Raw genomic sequence first — 21,022 nt, 5'->3', positions numbered from 1 at the left:
TGAGCATAACATAACAGCACTCTGTTAACGCGCCACCCTTGCCAGCCCTGGCCTGCGCTGCCACCCTATTTGATCATAGATAATCATAGCAAGCGCGGAGGATCAGTATTGCCAACTTATCAAAACTGGAACAAGAACTAACGAATTTGATCGATAAAAAGGCAGTTAAAACGGTATTTGCAATGTCAATTTAGTCTTTATTTGTGATATGTAATTCAAGTTTCAATTCTGGTCACCCTGAAAACCAAGGTGGCAGCCCTAAAAGCATCTCGAATTTCCGTTACTTTTAGCGCCAACAAAATGGCGGCAATGTTGGAAGTGAAACATTTAAACAAATGTTTTTCATAAAGCAGTTAAGTAGTATTACCATCTCGCTCTAAACCAGCACGGTTCGCCTTCTCTTTCCTTTCTAGATTCATATACGAGAGAGATCGCCTCTCTATTGCCATCTCGCTCTAAATAGATCTGTATTATTTGGCAATTGTTAAGTTTCGTATAACATTTCACTAGTTATATGAAATTTACCAATTTATTTAGTATTTTGACTGGTTAAGGCGCGTAAAACATTACCCATATATGCATATATATTTGCTCAATTTGCAACATTTTACACGTCTTTTAAGACTTCAGTTTGCATTGCGACTTGTACAATGTTGCGTTCCAAGATACATTTTTCTTGTCTTGTATTATATAGTATTGTGTATTGTATTTCATTCATTTTGTTTTGAAGCTTGACAAACGTGTCAACCATGAAAACAATTCGCTTTTTGATTTCCAAATAGTCGTACTCATCTCACTGTCCGTAAGACAATTCAACTTAAACATTTTCGACTGTGCGGAAATCGTTACTCTTATGATTTTGCTTCGGAGAACGTTTCGCACCATTATCAATGTGATTCGAAACGATCTCTAAAGCTATATGTAACACCAATTTACCCTTCCGATGGCCATCCGAGCTACCTAAACGAAAGAGAAGAGGATGGAATTAGGATTGTCGTGAGCGCAACGTGTCGGATAATCTAATTCAATGGATGCTATACTGGTTGGATTTGGATCTATGTCTTAATTTTATTGGAGAGGATCTCGGAAGTAACGCACTCACTTGCAGCTATTTGGAGACTGGAATGGAAAAGCGAGGGAGAATTGGACGGATGTTATTAATAGGTCACCACCATTTTGCTGCCACAATTCGAGTTCAAGTGTGTATACGTTGCACTGCGCGGAGTACTCACCAGCTCGATGGGAACTGTACCAAGTGGATGGAACTTTCTAAACACCCCGAACTTACGTTCCTTTTTCGTTAAATTTATGCTGAGTGCAAGGCAATCGGAGAAAAACAAGAGCAAAATGCCAATTCAATGCGTAATCAGTGTGTATGTATACCAGAAAATAATGAACTCAACTGCAAACGTGTTTTTCAGTGTCTTTTGGATCAAAGGAAGTGTAGTTTTTAATTTAGAAATAATAGCAACCAAACTAATACCTCTAACTTAAGCTCTTTTTGTTTCGCTTACCTAAACGCTCGATTAATGATATAAAAAGTAGCCCTAGCTTAGAGTGACCAGGCCGCGAATGCCGCAACATCTAGCTCCTCTAGCCCTTGATATCTTCGAGTTTTGGCCACACTAATGGCTGCAAAAATACCAAATAAAATATAATGGGAACAGCACGAATGCGAAAATAGCGGGATTCCAAAACCGTTCCAATTGCAAAATACTCTTTTAAATAGTACAAGCTAATAATACCCAAACTAATTTCAGATTAAATGTGTTTTATGTGTCATTCCAATCTAGTTTATTTGGTTTTTAGATTCAATCAGTCATTCATCTCGCCCGCGCCCATGACGTGGTTCATATCCTTGCCTCCAGCGGCCAGGACGTCGAGCAGCAGGTCACCCTTGTCCTTGCGCTTGCTGGGCGGCACCTTCTTCTGCTGCTGCAGGGCGGCCACCTGGGCGGCGTGCATCTGGCGGCGGTGCTTATGCATGTTCCCTGAGTTCTTGAAGGTGCGCTCGCAGAATGCGCACTCGTACAAATCCTGGCCGGTGTGCGTGGCCGTGTGCTCCTCGAGGCTGCGACTGCTCTTGAACTCCTTGGCGCAGTGCGTGCACTTGTGGTATTCCTTCGGATGATGGTAGCGTATGTGGGCCGCCAGCTTGGCCCGCGAACCCTTCTCCAGGCCGCACTGCTCGCACTTCCACTGACGCAGCGAGGCGGCATCCAGATGCATGTACATGTGCTTGCGCAAACTGTTCTCGTCGGACAGCCACACCTGGCACTCCTGGCACTGTACCTCGGGCAGCTGGGAGCCCTCGCGATGCACGGTCCGCTTGTGCACTAGCAGGTTCTGTTTCGTCTTGAACTTGGCGCCGCACGAATCACAGATGAAGGGCACGAAGGCGGGGTCATGGGTGCGTCGCATGTGCAGCCGCAGGTCAACGGCGGTGCGAAAACTGTGGGCGGATATATGCAATTCATCAATTCGCTCTTCTACTTGCTGCCTACACTTACGATCTGTCGCAGTGCTTGCACTGCTCATTGCGCTCCTGTTGATGCACCCTGGAGTGAATGGTGAGAAGGAATTGCTTGGAGAACCGCTTGGAGCACTGATCGCACGCGAAGTTCAGGTCGTCCTTGTTGGGATGGAAGCGCAGCATGTGTACATCGTAGCTAATCCGGCTGACCAGTTGCTTGGAGCAGATCTTGCACCTGCACAGTTCATTCATTAGTGGGGGGATTCAATCAATTGCCTGGGCTGGCCTAGTACCTAAAGTAATTCGGATCGTTGTGCATGTGCAGGTGGTCCACGTATAGGGCACGCTTCTTGTACCGCCGCTGGCAGCAGACCACATAACCGAGAGACTGGTGATGATTCCGGAAGTGCCGCTTCATCTCGGCGAAATTGGGAAACTGATCGTCGCCGCCGCAAATGCTGCACTCCAAACGACCGTGCAGAGCGATATAGCTGTCCATTTCGCGGCTATTGCTGCTGCGGCTCTCTGGATCGCCCTCGCCTTCGCCATCCTCATCCTCGTCCGCCTCCGCCTTGTGGGGCATCGACCTGGCCTTGGCCTTGAGCGCCTGAGTTTTGGGTGCTGTAACTGCCCGGGGTAGACGCATACGGCGTCTAATGGGCGACAGCAGGCACATTTCTCCTAGCGATGTGGTGCGAGTGCTACTGCTTCTGCTGTTGCTGCTGGCATCGCCATCGATCTCGTTGCACTCCTCGTTGTCGGCGGTCGCGGGACTCACATCGATCTCAGGTTCGCACAGGATCTGCGCCTTTGTGTCCGCATCCTCGTCCTCGGAGAACGGCTCCATCTTCAGTTGCTGCAGGCCCAATTGTTTCTTCATCACCATGGCGCAGAACTGCTCGAAGTCGGCCAACTGCTGCCAGCACTGGGTGCAGAGGCTCTTGGACACCCCATCGTTGGGCAGGAGCTGGTAACAAGGATGCAATCTGGCCATAAACAAATGTTGGTGGTTTAAACGGAATTCACTGCTTACCACCAACTGCAGGTGTTTCTCAATTAGCTCCGCCAGATTGGAGGGCACTGGCTGATCGCCGGAGTCATCCTGGTCGAAGATTGGCACACTGTGCTCCGCATCGTCCAGGCACAGGCGGCATATCATTGCACTACAGCTGTAGAAAAAGCAATTAATTCAATTAATTGCCTCGCAAATTCAGTTTAAGACGTCGCCGCGGTGTTGCCAGATCGCAGGCTGAATAAACTTCGAGCGACAGAGATGCCAAGGTGGGCGTTTAAAAGTAACTTAAATTTAAAGTGACCCAGGAAAATGATCGAAAACATACGAATTGTGCATACATTCCAATTTAAACTATAAATTATCAAAAATTTACGTATATTTGGTAACATATTTTCATATATTTGAAGTTGGTTAATGTCTCCATCTAAAAACTAGCTACAAGGTAGCCAGACTGTTTGCGATAGCCACTGGACCAACAACACAACAACAACAAAACGAAAACATAGGAGAAAACGATAGATGCAGCGGAAAAGCAGGCGCTGTAAAATCGACAAGGACTGTAGAAAAGGAAACTTGGTAATTTGCAAAGCGTAGATAGGCTACACAAGGATGAGCATTTCCAGCGCAGTTGACCAGTACACGGTGCTAACCGGCGACCGTTCCAAAATCAAGGATTTGCTCTGCAGCCGCCTTACGGAATGCGGTTGGCGGGATGAGGTGCGTCTGATGTGTCGCAACATCCTGATTGAGAAGGGCACCAACAACAGCTTCACCGTAGAGCAGCTGATCGCCGAGGTAACGCCCAAGGCACGCACCCTGGTCCCGGATGCCGTCAAAAAGGAGCTGCTTATGAAGATACGCACCATTCTCACGGAGATTGAGGAGGAGGCCGATGAGCCAGAGGACGAATCCTAACTTTAACTCAGCGTCATTGGATTTGTATATTAATAAAGTTTATTTGTACGATTTTATACATAAATCCCGACCAGGGAACGTTTACACTAAGTTGGGACAGATACCAAGCACAGACACACACACAGATTCAGTCGGGCGTGGGGCACACGGAGCTGTTGCTGACGAAATCGAAGCCCTCGGTATCGGGTATCTCAATCAGCGACTTGGCAATGCCACCGAGTGGCGGCAGCATGTGCCCGGCTAGGTTAGCCGGAGCTGCCGCTGGAGGAGCAGGCTGGTTAGGATGATTGGGGTGAGCAAGTGGAGCCGCTGTGGAGGTAATGCTACTGCTGGGCTGCGAGTACTTTCTCACCCAGTCGTTGGGATGCATCTTCTTCTTGTGGTTGTGCATGTTGGCGTGAGACTTGAAGGTTCGCGTACAGAACTGGCATTGGTACAGATCGATGCCCGTGTGAGTGGCCATGTGCTCCTGCAATGAAAACGTTTCGGAATTAGCACGATCAGCATCTGATACGCCGGTCAACTCACGGCCAATGCCCGCGGCAGCTTGAACTCCTTGTCGCAGAGACTGCACTTGTGCCGCTTGGCGGAGTGATGGTACCGCATGTGGCTGCTGAGTGCGGCACGGGATGACTTCTCTGCATTGCAGAGCAGGCATCGGTACTTGGTGTCGCCGTCGCGGTCATCGTGGCGTGCCAGATGCTTGCGCAGGCTCCGTTCGTCCCGCAGCCAGCGGCCGCACAGGGTACACTGCACCTCCGCCACCGGCCCGTCCGGATGCAGCGCCTTCTTGTGGATGAGAAAGTTGGCCTTGCTCCTGAAGTGTGTACCGCATATGTCGCATATGATGGGCGTAAAGTCAGCCGCATGCATGCGCTTTACATGGGCACTTAGCTCAAACTTGGTGCGGAATCTATGAAAGTGAGAGAGCAACGCATTAGTGCATTCGCCTACCAGTCTAGCGCCACTCACGTCTTGCTGCAGGTGTCGCACACCTCGGGACGCTCGGTGCCCTTGTGTCCTTTAAGGTGCATGGTCAGCAGAAATTTCTTGGCAAAGCGCGCCTCGCAGATGGCGCACTGGTGGACCAGCTCCTGCTGCTGCGAGTGGAAGCGCAGCATGTGCATCACCTGGCTGTTGCGGTTAAGGAAGTTCTTCCGGCAGCTCTGGCAGCTAAAGTACTGTGGATCCTTGTGGCAGTGCAAATGGTCGACGTACAGCGTCCGCTTCTTGTACCGATTGTTGCAGCACTTCACATAGCCAGTGCAGTCGTGCTCCACGCGAAAGTGGCGCTTGAGATCGTTGAAGTCCTCCAGCGGGGCGGCGCAAATGGCGCAGTCCAGCTTAACATTGGCGGCTATATAGTCGTCCATTTCCTTGATGCTGCTGCGCTTGACGGGCACCTCCGAGGTATCATCATTATCGTCGGCGGTTACCAGTTTCTTGGTCTTGGGTCGGCCACGTTTGCCGCGCGGCTTGGGCTGTTCGTCGGCATCTAACGTTAGCTCGCCCCCGACATCTTCTTCCTCCTCCTCGTCCTCGTCGCCATCCTGATCGTCCTCTGGTCCAGCACTGCTGCGTTTGAGTTCCCTTTGCCGGGCTCTTGATTCCCGCAATGATAACTCTGTGATCTTTGCCTTGTTCTGCTGTTTGCGCTTCTCGTACTTCCTTTTGATTATTTGATGCGTTTGCTGCAGCGCTGTTTTGCGCGGCCTGCCCCTGGGGCGTGGTTTCACCGGATCCGGCTCCGGTTCTTCTTCTTCATCCTGCTGCGATTCCGGCTCGAAGTCCGGTTCAAAGGTATCGCCATAGTCGCTGTCTTTTTCATCGCCCGCGGACAAGGCGTCGATGACGGGCTCGCACAGTATGTGATCCTTGATGTCATCGCCCTCATAGCTGAGCTTTGGCTCGATCGGAGACTCTGTGTTCCACACGACCAGGGCGGGCTCCGGCTCCGTCAGTTCGGGCAGCTCCGGTAATTCAGTTTTCAGCTGCAGGGAGCGGTGCAGCGACCGCTGCTTATCCGCCACCATGGAACAGAAGTGTTCGATCTCGGCCAGCTGCCGCCAGCAGCGGTTGCACAGGCACGTGGACACCACATCGTTTTCCGCCAACTGAAAACGAACGATTCAATCATTAGGAAAAACGTCTTTTTGGGGCAGAAAAGTCCGAATCCACTCACCACCAACAGCAGATGTCGCTCGATCAGCTCGGCCAGGTGGCGATGTGCCGGTTGCCCCATTGGCGGTTCCTGGCCGAAAATGGGCACCCCGTGCTCAGCATCCTCCAGGCAGAGTCGGCATATCATCTCATAAAAGGAAGGACACAAATCCCGAGTCAAATCGCGTTAAATGCAGCTGTTTTTGATTCGTTGCTGAGTTTTGTTATGTGAGCGTTACCAGACCGCGAACAGAGACCTCCGCATCTGATTGTGCAAACACAAGAAAATAGGCTAGAAAAAATAGCTAAAAAGATAACCAACACATTGGTTCAATATTTTGTGACTAAAATTAATAAATTTAAATGCTTTTTTTGTATAAACTTTATTTCTGAGATGTATGCTTTTCGAACGCTTTGAGCCTTGATAACTTCTGTCTGACATATTGAGGACATCAATTGAGTTTACATAAACTGCTACGAAAGATTAATTTCTTGCTGGTTGGTCGATGACGGCTTACGCATTGGCTTCGGCGGTGTTGGAGGTCTCTCCTTGGGCTTGGAAATAGGCTCATTAATGACCAGTAAATCAGATTCGGATCCGTGCAGCAGATCCATATTTAAGTCGATATTTTCTCCCAAAACCTCGTTGATGGTATCGGATAGGTTACCCATCTGTTTCCGCTTCTCTTCCAACTGCCTCTTGGCAATGGCATCGTTGACCAGATCCTCGATGCTGGGCGTTATTTGGAGGGCAGGACGATGTCCGCGGGGCAGGAGATAGCGATCTGCCAAGATCATCAAATGGCTAAGAACAGAGCAAACTTGTTGACACGCCAATTCTCTCCATTCTAAGGTGATACGTCCCAGGACCTGGTCGAAGGATTCGTTACTGCTAAAGGATCGCAGGAACTCCTCGTAAATCACCACACTGCCGCCGCCCACAGAGGGCAACATCCAAAACAGGAGAAGCAGCTTGAATTCGCTTAGTAATGGAATGAATGCCAACAGACCCGCAGTGAAGTAATCAAAAGCCACAAAAGCTCCATAGGCAGTCCAGTAGATCAACCACCCGCGAAGATCATTGTCACTACATTTCTGATTGCTCAGGATCTTGTAGGACGCGAATGCTGGATAGAAACAGCCCACCAGCAGGGACAGTATGTGTACCACGATTGCATAAATCATTATTTGGAAATTTTGAATAATTTTTAAATAATGGATAATTTTTAAATTTCTGATTTTGAGAAAGTATATAGCTGTGTATTCGTTTCTCGATTTGGTTCGTTTGGTTTGACTACTAATTGAACAAATACAATAAACTGAAATGTGATTCTAAACGCTAGACCTGCTTAGCATTCCTAAAATGACTATAACAGCCTTTTCAGTTGAGCTAGTTTCAGTAATTTTAAAAGAGCTAGTTTTCAATCGTATATTTGAATTTCAATAAAAGGTTTTGGCTTGAAAAGAGCCAGAGCGAATTACGTTCAAAGATGTGGCATCACTGGATCAGCGATGGGTGTTGGCAAGCGTTTACAGATTTAAAAACTCAAAACAAACGAAGCGACGCGATGGAGCCAGCCGAAAGTCCAGAAAAAATAATGAAATCCGTACGCCGCAGTGACGTACTGGAAGATGTGGGCAACATGAGTGCCGTCGATCTATCGAGCGGTGATCTCTCCGACATCGATCTTAAGGACGTGCCCGCCCAACTGGAGGCCACTTTAAAGCCGCGTCGCTACGAAGCAAGCACTGTGTTTAACATTGACCTGGACGATAGTAAGTGCAATCCTGGTGGTTAATTAAATTTACATTTACGTAATGTAAAGACTTTCAGTCTGGGATCCCAGCTGTCAGCAGGACGAGGTGCAGCAGTACAAGGAGCGCGCCCAGAAGGAGCAGCAAAAGTTCTTCGACTTTGTGATGCATGTGGCACTGGACACGGACAATCGCAAGGTTAGCTTCCAGCCAAACAAGGAGCAGCAGCGTCACCTAGATCAGGGACCCAATTTGCAAAACTTCGTGCGAAGCTCGTTGGCGTTCACAAACGCGGCCATCCGATTTCAGGCGGAGCACGAGGACATGATGGAGCTGCAGTGCAATCTGGACGATCACTACCTATTCATGCGGAACACCATGATCAACAACGCTATACACCAGAATATGGCCAGCCAACGGTGACCTTAAGCTATGCATAAATATACATATGTGAATTGTAGATATTGATAAATTAAAGTAAGACTCGGAGATTGTAAGACAGTTTGCTTTTGGCTTATATTTATTCCTACCCTAATATATAACTCCATAAGTTGCACTTCTTATGACGACTGCCTTTAAATCTGACAGAAAGAAATGAAAACCGGTCAAGCGCCTTGAAAACATTGGCTGAATGTAAACTGAAGTTAACAAAGGTTTAGTTTTATGTTCTGGTCTACTTAGGCGTTAGGTTTACTTTAAATTGTGTGTTATTTGTGAGCTGCTTATTCCTTGTTCCAGGCTGCCAGGTATTTCATGAGGTCCGTGAGACTCTCGAAATCGGTGCGGCTGGCTGGTGGTTCGTCCTTGGTAATCCTTGGCAGTGCATGGCCCATCTTAAGGCGGAACTCCTGGAACTGCGAACGAAACGAAAGATTAAAAGCGAAATTCATTGAACAAACCGGAGGCAATGCTCACATCCTTGGCTCCGGATAGCTTCCAGAAGCCGTAGCAGAAGGCACCGGTGCCCATCACGGCGTACAGTGTGCCCCAGCCCAGTGCCCGCAGGGCCAGGGTGGCGCCCTCGTCCATCAGGATCATGCCTTGCCGCGTTCCAGCCTGCTGTAGGACCTTGCTATCCGTCTTCTTAGCGGTGGCCAGCGTGCGCGAGAAGCCGAACAGAGCGGACACTCCGCCCACCAAACCCAGAAAGGCGGCGGCTAGAAATGAGGATGAAATGGAGTTGTCCTCCAGTCAGTCGCTGGCTGATATACACATATGTGTGTGTGTTTGGAGAACCACCCACCCTGGATGCGGAACTTGCGCTCCTTCTCGGCCGCCACTGCATCCGCGTTGGTGCCGGCCTCACTCATCCTTCTCAATTGCGATTTATTGTTGTCGTAACTACTAATGCCCAAATTGAATCGCACAACACAGCTGATTGCTTGACCGCTGTTGACCGCCAACACTGGTGCCGCAGCTGCCACTGCCACCGACGCGTTTGCAGAGGTGCTAAGATGGCGGGAGGAAAAGCTAGAAGTGAAATGCTGGAAGATAGTTAAAAATATTCAACAAGTTCTGGCCTTTATTACAGATTATGCAAGAAGTTTGATTTTAATGTGCTGCAGCTAATTTATTTAATAAATAACTGACTGCTAATAGATATATAGAACAGAATAGCTAAAAACGCCAGTCTGGCAACCCTGTTATCACGACCGCTATGCGATATGGTATTTTGCCGCTCGCTCTGCAGTCACACTTTTCGGTCGGCGTTGTCCGCATTTTCACATCGCAACGCGTCTTAAAAAACAGGCTAATTCGCATTCGCAACCGCCTGTAGCTCCCGACTGGTATAGAATGCACGCTCAGCGTGCCAGCAACAAACAGTGATTGCTTACCTTCAATTTGGGCATTCGCGTCGTTCGATCTCCTTCTTTTCCCTTCCCTTGTCTTTCGCACGAGGTGAAAAGTGTGACGACGCAGCAGAAAAAGCAAAAGCAAAAAAAAAAAGGGTGGAACAAAAAACACCCGTACACACACATCGAAAGCAGGCTCCACTTTGGTCTAGTGGCCACCAGCACCGCCGACGACCAGAATGAGCACCCCCACGGACTCGAAGGCGCCGTTGCGCCAGGTGAAACGCGTACAGTTCGGCATTTTGTCGCCTGATGAAATTGTAAGTGCGGCTCAGAGATTCATTCGATCGACGCCATATTGAAAAATTGAACAATATTGTAAACGCAAAAATAGCATTCCATCGAATTCGCAATTCGTATATCGTGGTTTTATATGGGTTATATGGACAAATGAATGGTTATTTCATGTACACACGCATTCCAGTTTGATTTGTTGCAAGGTTAATTCGAAATGGAACGGGAGCAGGGCAACAAATACTGATAGTTCAAATCATGTATCTGTAGGATCTCTCCGTGGTATCAGAAATGTTTTCCAGCTGAATATCATTACTTCTCAATAAAGTTTATGAATATATTACGTAAAGAAATTGTATACTTGTTATTAGTTTCCTGGGAAAAGACTTAGTATTTTTTAGTATAGGAAAATAAAACACAAGATTTTGGAAACTGGGAATCTACTATCTCGAATATCAAGTTATTGATGAGTATCTAAAGGGTTCAACGCAAGGAAATTCAGATAGATATATTCTAACTATGATCCTTCAAGAACCTGTTGGCCATATCAATATGACACGCACTTTACGAATTTGACTTTTGTTGATCAACATGTGTTACTTCTTTCCTGCTTGCAGCGTCGCATGTCCGTCACCGAGGGTGGCGTCCAGTTTGCAGAGACGATGGAGGGCGGACGACCGAAGCTGGGCGGATTGATGGATCCGCGCCAGGGTGTCATAGACAGGACGTCGCGCTGTCAGACGTGCGCCGGCAACATGACCGAGTGCCCCGGTCACTTTGGACACATTGACCTGGCCAAACCAGTGTTCCACATCGGCTTCATCACCAAGACAATTAAGATTTTGCGATGTGTGTGCTTCTATTGCTCCAAAATGCTTGTCTCGCCACACAATCCAAAGATCAAGGAGATCGTGATGAAGTCCAGGGGACAGCCGCGTAAGCGCCTAGCCTACGTCTATGATCTGTGCAAGGGCAAGACGATTTGCGAGGGCGGCGAGGACATGGATCTCACCAAGGAGAACCAGCAGCCGGATCCAAACAAAAAGCCCGGTCACGGCGGTTGCGGTCACTACCAGCCGTCGATCCGGAGAACAGGACTGGATCTCACCGCCGAGTGGAAGCATCAGAACGAGGATTCGCAGGAGAAGAAGATCGTGGTCTCGGCGGAGCGGGTTTGGGAAATCCTCAAGCATATCACCGACGAGGAGTGCTTTATTCTGGGCATGGATCCCAAGTATGCGCGTCCCGATTGGATGATCGTGACCGTCCTGCCTGTTCCACCGTTGGCCGTACGGCCCGCAGTCGTGATGTTCGGTGCTGCCAAGAATCAGGATGATTTGACACACAAGCTGTCCGATATCATCAAGGCAAACAATGAGCTGCGCAAAAACGAGGCCAGTGGAGCGGCAGCGCATGTGATCCAGGAGAACATCAAGATGCTGCAGTTCCACGTCGCCACACTGGTGGACAACGATATGCCCGGCATGCCCAGGGCTATGCAAAAGTCGGGAAAACCCCTTAAAGCCATCAAGGCGCGACTCAAGGGTAAGGAGGGTAGGATTCGTGGCAACTTGATGGGCAAACGTGTGGACTTCTCCGCTCGTACTGTCATCACACCCGATCCAAATCTCCGTATCGATCAGGTCGGTGTGCCGCGTTCCATTGCCCAGAATCTAACCTTCCCCGAGCTGGTCACTCCCTTCAACATCGATCGCATGCAGGAGCTGGTGCGCAGAGGCAACTCGCAGTATCCGGGTGCCAAGTACATTGTGCGCGACAATGGCGAGCGTATTGATCTTCGCTTCCATCCTAAATCCTCTGACTTACATCTGCAGTGCGGCTACAAAGTAGAGCGCCATTTGCGCGACGACGATCTGGTGATCTTCAACCGACAGCCCACGCTCCACAAGATGAGTATGATGGGTCACAGAGTGAAAGTGTTGCCCTGGTCGACGTTCCGCATGAACCTGTCGTGTACATCGCCATATAATGCTGATTTCGACGGCGATGAAATGAATCTGCACGTTCCGCAGTCCATGGAGACGCGCGCCGAGGTGGAGAACATCCACATCACACCCAGACAGATCATCACGCCGCAGGCGAACAAACCTGTCATGGGTATCGTGCAGGACACTCTGACTGCAGTGCGAAAGATGACCAAGCGCGACGTATTCATTACGCGCGAGCAGGTGATGAATCTGCTCATGTTCCTACCCACGTGGGACGCTAAAATGCCGCAACCCTGCATCCTGAAACCGCGTCCCCTGTGGACGGGCAAACAGATCTTCTCCCTGATCATACCCGGCAACGTGAACATGATACGCACTCATTCCACGCATCCGGACGAGGAGGATGAAGGACCGTACAAGTGGATCTCGCCCGGTGACACCAAGGTAATGGTGGAGCACGGCGAACTTATCATGGGCATTCTCTGCAAGAAGTCACTGGGTACATCAGCCGGATCATTGCTGCATATTTGTTTCCTGGAACTTGGTCACGACATCGCTGGTCGGTTCTATGGCAACATTCAGACCGTGATCAACAATTGGTTGCTTTTCGAGGGCCATAGTATCGGTATTGGTGACACCATTGCCGATCCGCAGACCTACAACGAGATCCAGCAGGCCATCAAGAAAGCCAAGGACGACGTGATAAACGTTATCCAAAAAGCCCACAACATGGAGCTGGAGCCCACGCCGGGTAACACTCTGCGTCAGACGTTCGAGAACAAGGTGAACCGTATCCTAAACGATGCTCGTGACAAGACTGGTGGTTCGGCCAAGAAATCTCTCACTGAGTACAACAATCTAAAGGCTATGGTGGTGTCTGGTTCCAAGGGTTCCAACATTAACATATCCCAGGTGAGCAACTGACTAGCGATTTTCATTCGAACTCATTTAATGTGCTGGCATTCTTATCTTCCAGGTTATTGCTTGTGTGGGTCAACAGAACGTGGAGGGTAAGCGAATCCCCTACGGTTTCCGCAAGCGCACTCTTCCCCACTTTATTAAGGACGATTATGGTCCTGAGTCGCGCGGTTTCGTGGAGAATTCGTATCTTGCCGGCCTGACACCCTCTGAGTTCTATTTCCACGCCATGGGTGGTCGTGAGGGTCTTATCGATACTGCTGTAAAGACAGCTGAAACCGGTTACATCCAGCGTCGTCTTATAAAGGCTATGGAGTCGGTGATGGTAAACTACGACGGTACAGTGCGTAACTCGGTGGGCCAGCTTATTCAGCTGCGTTACGGCGAAGACGGTCTTTGCGGCGAGCTGGTTGAGTTCCAGAACATGCCAACGGTGAAACTGTCGAACAAGTCGTTTGAAAAGCGCTTCAAATTTGACTGGAGCAACGAGCGATTAATGAAGAAGGTATTTACGGATGATGTGATCAAGGAGATGACCGACAGCAGCGAAGCCATCCAGGAACTGGAGGCAGAGTGGGATCGTTTGGTTTCCGATCGCGACAGTTTGAGACAAATCTTCCCCAACGGCGAATCCAAGGTGGTACTGCCGTGCAACCTGCAGCGTATGATCTGGAATGTGCAGAAGATCTTTCACATCAACAAGCGCCTGCCCACGGATCTCTCGCCCATTCGGGTGATCAAGGGCGTTAAGACATTGCTCGAACGGTGTGTTATTGTCACGGGAAATGATCGAATTTCAAAGCAGGCCAACGAGAACGCCACGCTGCTATTCCAGTGCCTAATCCGCTCGACACTGTGTACGAAATACGTGTCGGAGGAGTTCCGCCTCTCCACGGAGGCGTTTGAGTGGTTGGTCGGAGAAATAGAGACGCGTTTCCAACAGGCCCAGGCCAATCCCGGCGAGATGGTGGGTGCCCTGGCTGCCCAGAGTTTGGGTGAGCCTGCTACTCAGATGACACTGAACACCTTCCATTTTGCTGGTGTGTCTTCAAAGAACGTAACACTGGGTGTGCCGCGTCTCAAGGAGATCATCAACATATCCAAAAAACCCAAAGCGCCGTCGCTAACCGTTTTCCTTACTGGCGGCGCTGCCCGCGATGCGGAGAAGGCCAAGAACGTACTGTGCCGCCTGGAGCATACCACGCTGCGCAAGGTTACGGCCAATACGGCTATTTACTACGACCCGGATCCCCAGAGAACGGTGATATCCGAGGATCAAGAGTTTGTGAATGTCTACTACGAAATGCCCGACTTTGATCCCACACGCATTTCGCCCTGGTTGCTACGTATTGAATTGGACCGCAAGCGGATGACGGACAAGAAGCTGACAATGGAACAGATCGCCGAGAAGATTAACGTGGGCTTCGGGGAGGATCTTAATTGTATCTTCAATGACGACAATGCCGATAAGCTGGTGCTGCGCATTAGGATCATGAACAACGAAGAGAACAAGTTCCAGGACGAAGACGAGGCCGTCGACAAGATGGAGGACGACATGTTCCTGCGCTGCATTGAGGCCAACATGCTGTCGGACATGACACTGCAGGGTATCGAAGCCATCGGCAAGGTGTACATGCATCTGCCACAGACCGACAGCAAGAAGCGTATCGTGATCACTGAGAACGGAGAGTTTAAGGCCATCGGCGAGTGGCTGCTCGAGACGGACGGCACATCGATGATGAAAGTGCTGTCTGAGCGTGACGTGGACCCAATCCGAACATCCTCCAACGATATCTGCGAGATTTTCCAGGTGCTGGGCATCGAGGCGGTGCGAAAGTCTGTCGAAAAAGAGATGAACGCCGTGCTGCAGTTCTACGGCCTGTACGTGAACTATCGTCACTTGGCCCTGTTGTGCGATGTGATGACAGCCAAGGGCCATCTAATGGCCATAACCCGTCACGGCATTAACAGGCAAGACACTGGTGCCCTTATGCGATGCTCCTTCGAGGAGACAGTGGACGTGCTGATGGATGCCGCCGCTCACGCCGAAACGGATCCCATGAGGGGCGTGTCTGAGAACATCATCATGGGACAGCTGCCCAAAATGGGTACTGGCTGCTTTGACCTTCTGCTCGATGCAGAGAAGTGTCGTTTCGGCATCGAGATTCCCAATACGTTGGGCAACAGTATGCTAGGTGGCGCTGCTATGTTCATTGGCGGAGGATCCACACCGAGCATGACACCACCGATGACGCCGTGGGTTAACTGCAACACGCCGCGATACTTCTCTCCACCCGGCCACGGTGAGTACCAATCCATTATGTGTTTTTGATTATACTCCCGACTCAGCAACGCTGTATCTTTTTTTAAATAACTCTTTTTATTCGATTGCCTAAAATATTTCATCTCTTTCTTTTTTGTGCTTGCAGTAAGTGCCATGACTCCTGGCGGTCCCAGTTTCTCGCCTTCGGCTGCATCGGATGCGTCCGGAATGTCGCCTAGCTGGTCGCCGGCTCATCCGGGCTCATCGCCCAGTTCACCAGGACCTTCGATGTCGCCGTACTTCCCAGCCTCGCCGAGTGTTTCTCCCTCTTATTCGCCAACAAGTCCGAACTACACGGCATCTTCTCCCGGTGGAGCCTCGCCCAATTACTCGCCCTCGAGTCCGAACTATTCGCCGACATCGCCGCTTTATGCAAGTCCACGTTACGCCTCGACAACGCCAAATTTCAATCCCCAGTCGACGGGTTACTCGCCATCTTCATCGGGATACTCGCCAACATCCCCGGGGTACTCGCCCACGGCACAGTTTCAGTCGAGTCCGTCGTTTGCGGGCAGTGGTAGCAACATTTACTCGCCGGGCAATGCGTACTCGCCCAGCTCGTCCAACTACTCACCCAATTCACCATCCTACTCGCCGACATCACCATCGTACTCGCCGTCGAGTCCTTCGTACTCGCCAACGTCGCCTTGCTATTCGCCCACATCGCCTTCGTACTCGCCAACGAGTCCGAACTACACACCCGTTACACCCTCATATTCGCCGACAAGTCCGAACTACTCAGCGTCCCCGCAATATTCTCCAGCCTCGCCAGCTTACTCGCAAACGGGAGTGAAGTACTCGCCTACATCGCCGACGTACTCGCCGCCGTCACCTTCGTACGATGGGTCTCCAGGATCACCACAATATACGCCAGGATCTCCACAGTACTCGCCGGCCTCGCCTAAGTACTCGCCGACCTCACCGCTGTACTCGCCCAGTTCGCCACAGCACTCGCCCTCAAACCAGTACAGCCCAACAGGATCGACCTATTCGGCGACGAGTCCGCGTTACTCGCCGAACATGTCCATCTATTCGCCGAGCAGCACCAAGTACTCGCCCACCTCGCCAACGTACACACCGACGGCCCGCAACTACTCGCCCACGTCACCGATGTACTCGCCAACGGCACCATCGCACTACAGTCCCACGAGTCCGGCCTACTCGCCCAGCAGTCCCACGTTCGAGGAGAGCGAAGACTGAGGAAGGGAGGACGGGGGTAGCTCCCCCAGCACGTCCCGATCCCCGGGGCGGTCGAGCCGTAGTTAAGTACCGACTACGCTTGACCGCCCGAAACGGGAAAGGTGAATATAATAACATCTAGTTTTTATACAGCTAATAGGTCTCTCATAGAAAATTCAATACTGTTTGCAATAGAAGCTTTAAGTAATTTGTATAAATTAGCGTGCAGTTTCGTATTTGGTTTTGTGGTAAAGTAAACAATTTGAATTGTTTGCGTTTAACAGAAAAGCGAATTCGAAGCCATTTATATTTGCACAAATTGTTTCAAGTTGCAATGCTCGAACTGTATTTGATAATGCGAATCTATTTCTTTGCACAACCTACTGTATGAATTTGTTTATTAACTGGAAGACTCTTGTCACTATTCTGCAAAGTACTTTCACATTTTTTTAATATCCCTATCCTTAAATGGCCTAAAGTTAGTATAAAGACCCTAGTTATTAAAAACACCAATTCAACAAGCCAACGCCAAACACTATTTGTAGCGTTTTCCATAAACCCTTTCCATATACCCTCCAATTAACCCGATCAGTTGTTTTCGCCTGCACACAAAAGTTACGTATAAAAGCATAACACGTGGGCACCCATAGGCTACCTATATATTCATATATATTTTTATGTCCGACACATTTTTGTAAATTATGACAGAAAACAAAATAGAAAATTATAAAATAAAAACCGCAAAAAAATACTCAACAACATTGGATTAATTACTTTACTAAACTGATGTGCTCACGCTGGCAGACAACTGCTATTCCTTGTAGTTGATTTAGGGATTTGAGAGCCAGTGCGGCCACTCCTGGATCTCGTTGTATAGCGTCAGTCCGGGACTCTGGGTGCTGATCACCTGGGAGCCAGCGATCAGGGCGTAATCCTCGCTCAGCTCCCCCTGCTGCACTCCGCAGGCCAGCAGATCTTTGGCCGCCTGGAGAGCCGCATCCGATGGGAGTTTATCTATCGGAGATGTTGGTCATGTAGTGCTCCACATAGCGAAGAATATCTATTTGCAACTTACCCACAAAGTTGCCGATAAAGGCTATGCCCGTGCCAATGGCATTGTATCCATAGGTGTGGGCACCGCGCAATCCCCAACCAGTGCCCTCGTATACGACACCATCGTTGCCGATCAGAAAGCTGAAAGAGATCGTTATCATAATGGTTATCTGGATCATTGCGAAGATACCAGCCGTACTTGTAACTAATATCGTTGTAATCCAGCTCGTTCTGATGATACGCCTGCATGTTCTGGAGAATTTCGGCGCACTTGAGCAGTCCGCTGCACTCGCCGGTGACCGTGTGGTGGATGACCACGTAGCGGATGGGACGCACTTGGTAGTGGAGTCCCGACGAAGGCTTGCCGCCCCACTGACGCTTCAGCTTGATGGTGGGGCAATTGGCTGGCGAACGCTGACGCGACTTTCCGGCGGAGACGAGTGCCACCAGTAGCACCAGTCCGATGGCCATAATCCAAGGAGATCCGAATCGAACGGTCTGCATGATGTTGATGTGCTAAGATCTGAGGCTGGATGAGAACTGATCTCGGTGGCCTATCTCCCGGATTTATCAGGGCCAACGATCCGAGCTTTCTGAAGCTTACGATCCCACAGAGCCACCACAGGGGACTCCCGACCATTAGCCATCTCCAGATCTTCCGATCCGTCGCAAATCTCCGCGTTCTTTGTTCGGTTCTTTTTGTTTTGCATCACTGTTGCGAAGCGACAAGCAAAAAGCCCAAACAACCATTTAAAACGGGTTAAAAGCCGATCTGTGTTGGCATTTCCGCTTTTCAGCTAGTGACGAATGCTTCCCCAGAAGCAGTAAAATATGTGATATGTACTGTACGCACAAATACTAACAATCAGTTTAATCCAATGATTAGCTGAAAGTCTCGCGAGAAGTTCGCTGATAACAGCCCCGCAGAGAGCGTTTTTTATTTTTTATTGAAAGGGTTTTTTTGTTTGCAAATTGTGTAAGAAATTTATGAAATAAAGTATAAATGAAGCAATATTACTCACGAATATATGATATATTATCGTTCGAGTTTATAAATGAAAAAAAATAGAAGGCTCGCATGCCGACATGGCGTACATTAAATCAATTTATGGTTAATGGATTAAAAAACAGGGCGAGGAAAAACGTATACTTCCCTTAAATAGAACTTAATGGTAATGGTAATAGTTTTTGTAAAATAAAAAAATTAACAAACAAACAATATATTTTGTAGGTCAATGAAAAATGCGTTTAAATTGTTTATGCCGTCCGCTTTTCTTTTCTAACACTAATTTCCAGGGGTAAAAGAGTTCGCTTTGGGTAAGAGGGAGTTTCATTAGGATGAATAGCTCGCGGGAAAAGTTAAAGATTCTTTTACAAAGTAGATAATAATTGACCCCCATGCGATGAACTTCATTGCGATGTGTGGTGTCTATAAATTGTGAATTACTCATGGCATTTGCATTTGCATGTCTCTGCCTTAAGGTTTTCCTCCGAAGGCGATCCGCATTGCAAATGCATTACGCTTAAGCACTGCATACATTTTTTTCATTCATTCATTCATTCTATTTTGGGTTCTGTTATTATTGGCGCTATTGATAAAAGCCGTTTGCCCGATAACTGCCACCCACCCACTGGGGCGGGGCAATCCGGCGTCATCTCCACCGCAGAAGCGTTACTCATCGGACTTACCGCTCAGTGTTTTACTGCTGCACGGCTAGAAAGACTATCTAATTTCTAGCATTACTTCACCGAATGAGATACTTTTATCAACATGTTTATGATATAAACAAATGATGAAAAGCAAGCAAATGGTATTTGCTATCAATGGTAATAGATATGTTGTTTATAAATGGGTTATCCATAAATAATGTAGGATGAGATCGATCAGATATTTATAATCATATAAATACAGTATGCATACGTACTTTGTAGTACTAGATACATTATCTAAGCATTTACATATTTATATAATAATTACAATAGAATGTAATATGAATACACACTACTATTTCTTTCCAGTGCACTCTCTATCCCCCTCACCCACTCTTCTCACTCACCACTTTTAGGTTGCGCTGAGTCAGAGAAAAATTCGAAGGAGCTTCCACTAGCAAGTTTAATTCCTTTCTTTTTAATTGCCAATCCGTGGGCGGCTAGTGAACAGTGTCATGGGGGCGTGGCCGGGGGCCTAGTTGCACTTGAAGATTACAAATATTAAGGTTGGCCGCTCCGCTGCTCGGCTGCTCTGTCGCTCACTCGATGACATCATGACGTCAGGCGTCATTTATACCGCGCTATCCAGCAGTCTGAAGTCAACTTGTTGGCGTTGTTGGCTGAATTGCCTTGCTGATACCCTGGATGAAAACGCCTACGGGTGGCATCGACCAGTCCGACGCAAGAGCTTTCTCGGTTTTTTGGGGTTTTAGTTCTTTTTAATGGTTTTCAAAGTGTTTTATCATCGTAACTCCTCCAAAATGGGGCACGCAGCCGGAAGAATGAATGCTTTTTGCACCTTTTGATACAAACTAACGATCTGAATCACTTTTTAGCTGCTTTACAAAAATTAATTTTTTTCCGATTTTCGCATTTTCGGTAAGGGGTAACATCATCAAAATTTGTGAAAAATGGCAAAAAATTAGAAATCCAAATTTTAAATACAGTTTGATTAGAATTTTAAATACGAACTCAACGAGGTATGGCAATCCATATTTGGATCATTATTTCCAAAATGTTGGCCAAAAAACTAAATATTTTCTTCCTTTAAAGCTGGAAAACGACATTTGGCCAAAAATACGATTTATACAAAAGGTGTTTTTATCATAACTTTTCTAAAAATTGTCATAAAAGTACAAGAATAACTGTTTTGTGCAGCTAATTACCAGTACTAACTATCCCTATCACTTTTAGACGGATTTTGAAAAATTTATTTTTGGGTCGATTTTCACATTTCATCAAAATTTGCGAAAAATGGCAAAAAATTAAAATTCCCAATTTTGAATGCCAATCGATTGGAAATTCAATTACGAGCTCAACGAGGTATGGCAATCCATTTTTGGACCATTATTTCCCATTTTTTGCCCAAAAATCGACCTATTTAAAGAATTGCAATGAATGTTTTGAACTACCAAACCTAATTCGCTTGTGAAGTGATCCAAGATACAGGGTATCAGCCGCGTCGAGTCGCAGTAAATCGGGCTG

The 21,022-nt window shown here is 48.3% G+C and overlaps 8 protein-coding genes and 1 long non-coding RNA gene across 12 annotated transcripts; 3 read left to right on the top strand and 6 right to left on the bottom strand.

Moving 5' to 3' along the window:
- Positions 1-176: 176 nt before the first annotated feature.
- Positions 177-1,585, bottom strand: LOC6619882. Of its 3 annotated transcripts, none has more exons than XR_004362581.1 (4): positions 1,515-1,585; positions 1,233-1,311; positions 1,103-1,119; positions 177-960 (listed from the first exon to the last, which is right to left on the bottom strand). It is a non-coding gene; the product is annotated as an uncharacterized LOC6619882 (long non-coding RNA). The 3 variants fall into 3 exon arrangements; XR_004362582.1 differs by lacking the exon at positions 1,515-1,585 and adding an exon at positions 1,484-1,505; XR_004362580.1 differs by lacking the exon at positions 1,515-1,585 and having other exon boundaries at positions 1,233-1,508.
- Positions 1,586-1,777: 192 nt separating this feature from the next.
- On the bottom strand, positions 1,778-3,729 carry LOC6619881 (transcription factor grauzone). Its single transcript, XM_002044058.2, has 4 exons — positions 3,507-3,729; positions 2,767-3,440; positions 2,511-2,708; positions 1,778-2,452 (listed from the first exon to the last, which is right to left on the bottom strand). The coding sequence occupies exons 1-4, from the start codon at positions 3,630-3,632 to the stop codon at positions 1,816-1,818; spliced, it is 1,635 nt and encodes a 544-aa protein (XP_002044094.1). The 5' UTR covers positions 3,633-3,729; the 3' UTR covers positions 1,778-1,815.
- Positions 3,730-3,973: 244 nt separating this feature from the next.
- On the top strand, positions 3,974-4,467 carry LOC6619880 (enhancer of yellow 2 transcription factor). Its single transcript, XM_002044057.2, has one exon. It carries the CDS (start codon positions 4,098-4,100, stop codon positions 4,401-4,403), a length of 306 nt encoding a protein of 101 aa, XP_002044093.1. The 5' UTR covers positions 3,974-4,097; the 3' UTR covers positions 4,404-4,467.
- Positions 4,420-6,798, bottom strand: LOC6619879 (transcription factor grauzone). The gene is made up of 4 exons (XM_002044056.2): positions 6,586-6,798; positions 5,376-6,517; positions 4,932-5,316; positions 4,420-4,872 (listed from the first exon to the last, which is right to left on the bottom strand). Exons 1-4 carry the CDS (start codon positions 6,709-6,711, stop codon positions 4,531-4,533), a joined length of 1,995 nt encoding a protein of 664 aa, XP_002044092.2. The 5' UTR covers positions 6,712-6,798; the 3' UTR covers positions 4,420-4,530.
- A 140-nt stretch (positions 6,799-6,938) lies between these two features.
- Positions 6,939-7,898, bottom strand: LOC6619878. Its single transcript, XM_002044055.2, has one exon. It carries the CDS (start codon positions 7,746-7,748, stop codon positions 7,038-7,040), a length of 711 nt encoding a protein of 236 aa, XP_002044091.1. The 5' UTR covers positions 7,749-7,898; the 3' UTR covers positions 6,939-7,037.
- A 192-nt stretch (positions 7,899-8,090) lies between these two features.
- LOC6619877 lies at positions 8,091-8,808 on the top strand. The gene is made up of 2 exons (XM_002044054.2): positions 8,091-8,339; positions 8,398-8,808. Exons 1-2 carry the CDS (start codon positions 8,132-8,134, stop codon positions 8,739-8,741), a joined length of 552 nt encoding a protein of 183 aa, XP_002044090.1. The 5' UTR covers positions 8,091-8,131; the 3' UTR covers positions 8,742-8,808.
- Position 8,809: 1 nt separating this feature from the next.
- LOC6619876 (transmembrane protein 242) lies at positions 8,810-9,720 on the bottom strand. 2 transcript variants are annotated; one of them, XM_032724098.1, is made up of 4 exons: positions 9,562-9,720; positions 9,234-9,475; positions 9,013-9,172; positions 8,810-8,956 (listed from the first exon to the last, which is right to left on the bottom strand). In XM_032724098.1, exons 1-3 carry the CDS (start codon positions 9,626-9,628, stop codon positions 9,041-9,043), a joined length of 441 nt encoding a protein of 146 aa, XP_032579989.1. In that variant the 5' UTR covers positions 9,629-9,720; the 3' UTR covers positions 8,810-8,956; positions 9,013-9,040. The 2 variants fall into 2 exon arrangements, with proteins under 2 accessions (XP_032579989.1, XP_002044089.1); XM_002044053.2 differs by having other exon boundaries at positions 8,810-9,172; positions 9,562-9,719.
- A 290-nt stretch (positions 9,721-10,010) lies between these two features.
- On the top strand, positions 10,011-17,051 carry LOC6619875 (DNA-directed RNA polymerase II subunit RPB1). The gene is made up of 4 exons (XM_002044052.2): positions 10,011-10,431; positions 11,023-13,266; positions 13,331-15,575; positions 15,702-17,051. The coding sequence occupies exons 1-4, from the start codon at positions 10,351-10,353 to the stop codon at positions 16,793-16,795; spliced, it is 5,664 nt and encodes a 1,887-aa protein (XP_002044088.1). The 5' UTR covers positions 10,011-10,350; the 3' UTR covers positions 16,796-17,051.
- A 194-nt stretch (positions 17,052-17,245) lies between these two features.
- LOC6619873 (peptidoglycan-recognition protein SA) lies at positions 17,246-18,449 on the bottom strand. Its single transcript, XM_002044050.2, has 3 exons — positions 18,027-18,449; positions 17,850-17,968; positions 17,246-17,788 (listed from the first exon to the last, which is right to left on the bottom strand). The coding sequence occupies exons 1-3, from the start codon at positions 18,329-18,331 to the stop codon at positions 17,604-17,606; spliced, it is 609 nt and encodes a 202-aa protein (XP_002044086.2). The 5' UTR covers positions 18,332-18,449; the 3' UTR covers positions 17,246-17,603.
- Between the last annotated feature and the right edge of the window lie 2,573 nt (positions 18,450-21,022).

The sequence above is a fragment of the Drosophila sechellia genome, chromosome X (assembly GCF_004382195.2).
Source record: "Drosophila sechellia strain sech25 chromosome X, ASM438219v1, whole genome shotgun sequence".
NCBI lineage: Eukaryota > Metazoa > Arthropoda > Insecta > Diptera > Drosophilidae > Drosophila > Drosophila sechellia.
The sequence above is the reverse complement of the archived record's forward strand: the minus strand, read 5'-3'. Positions and strand labels throughout refer to the sequence as shown.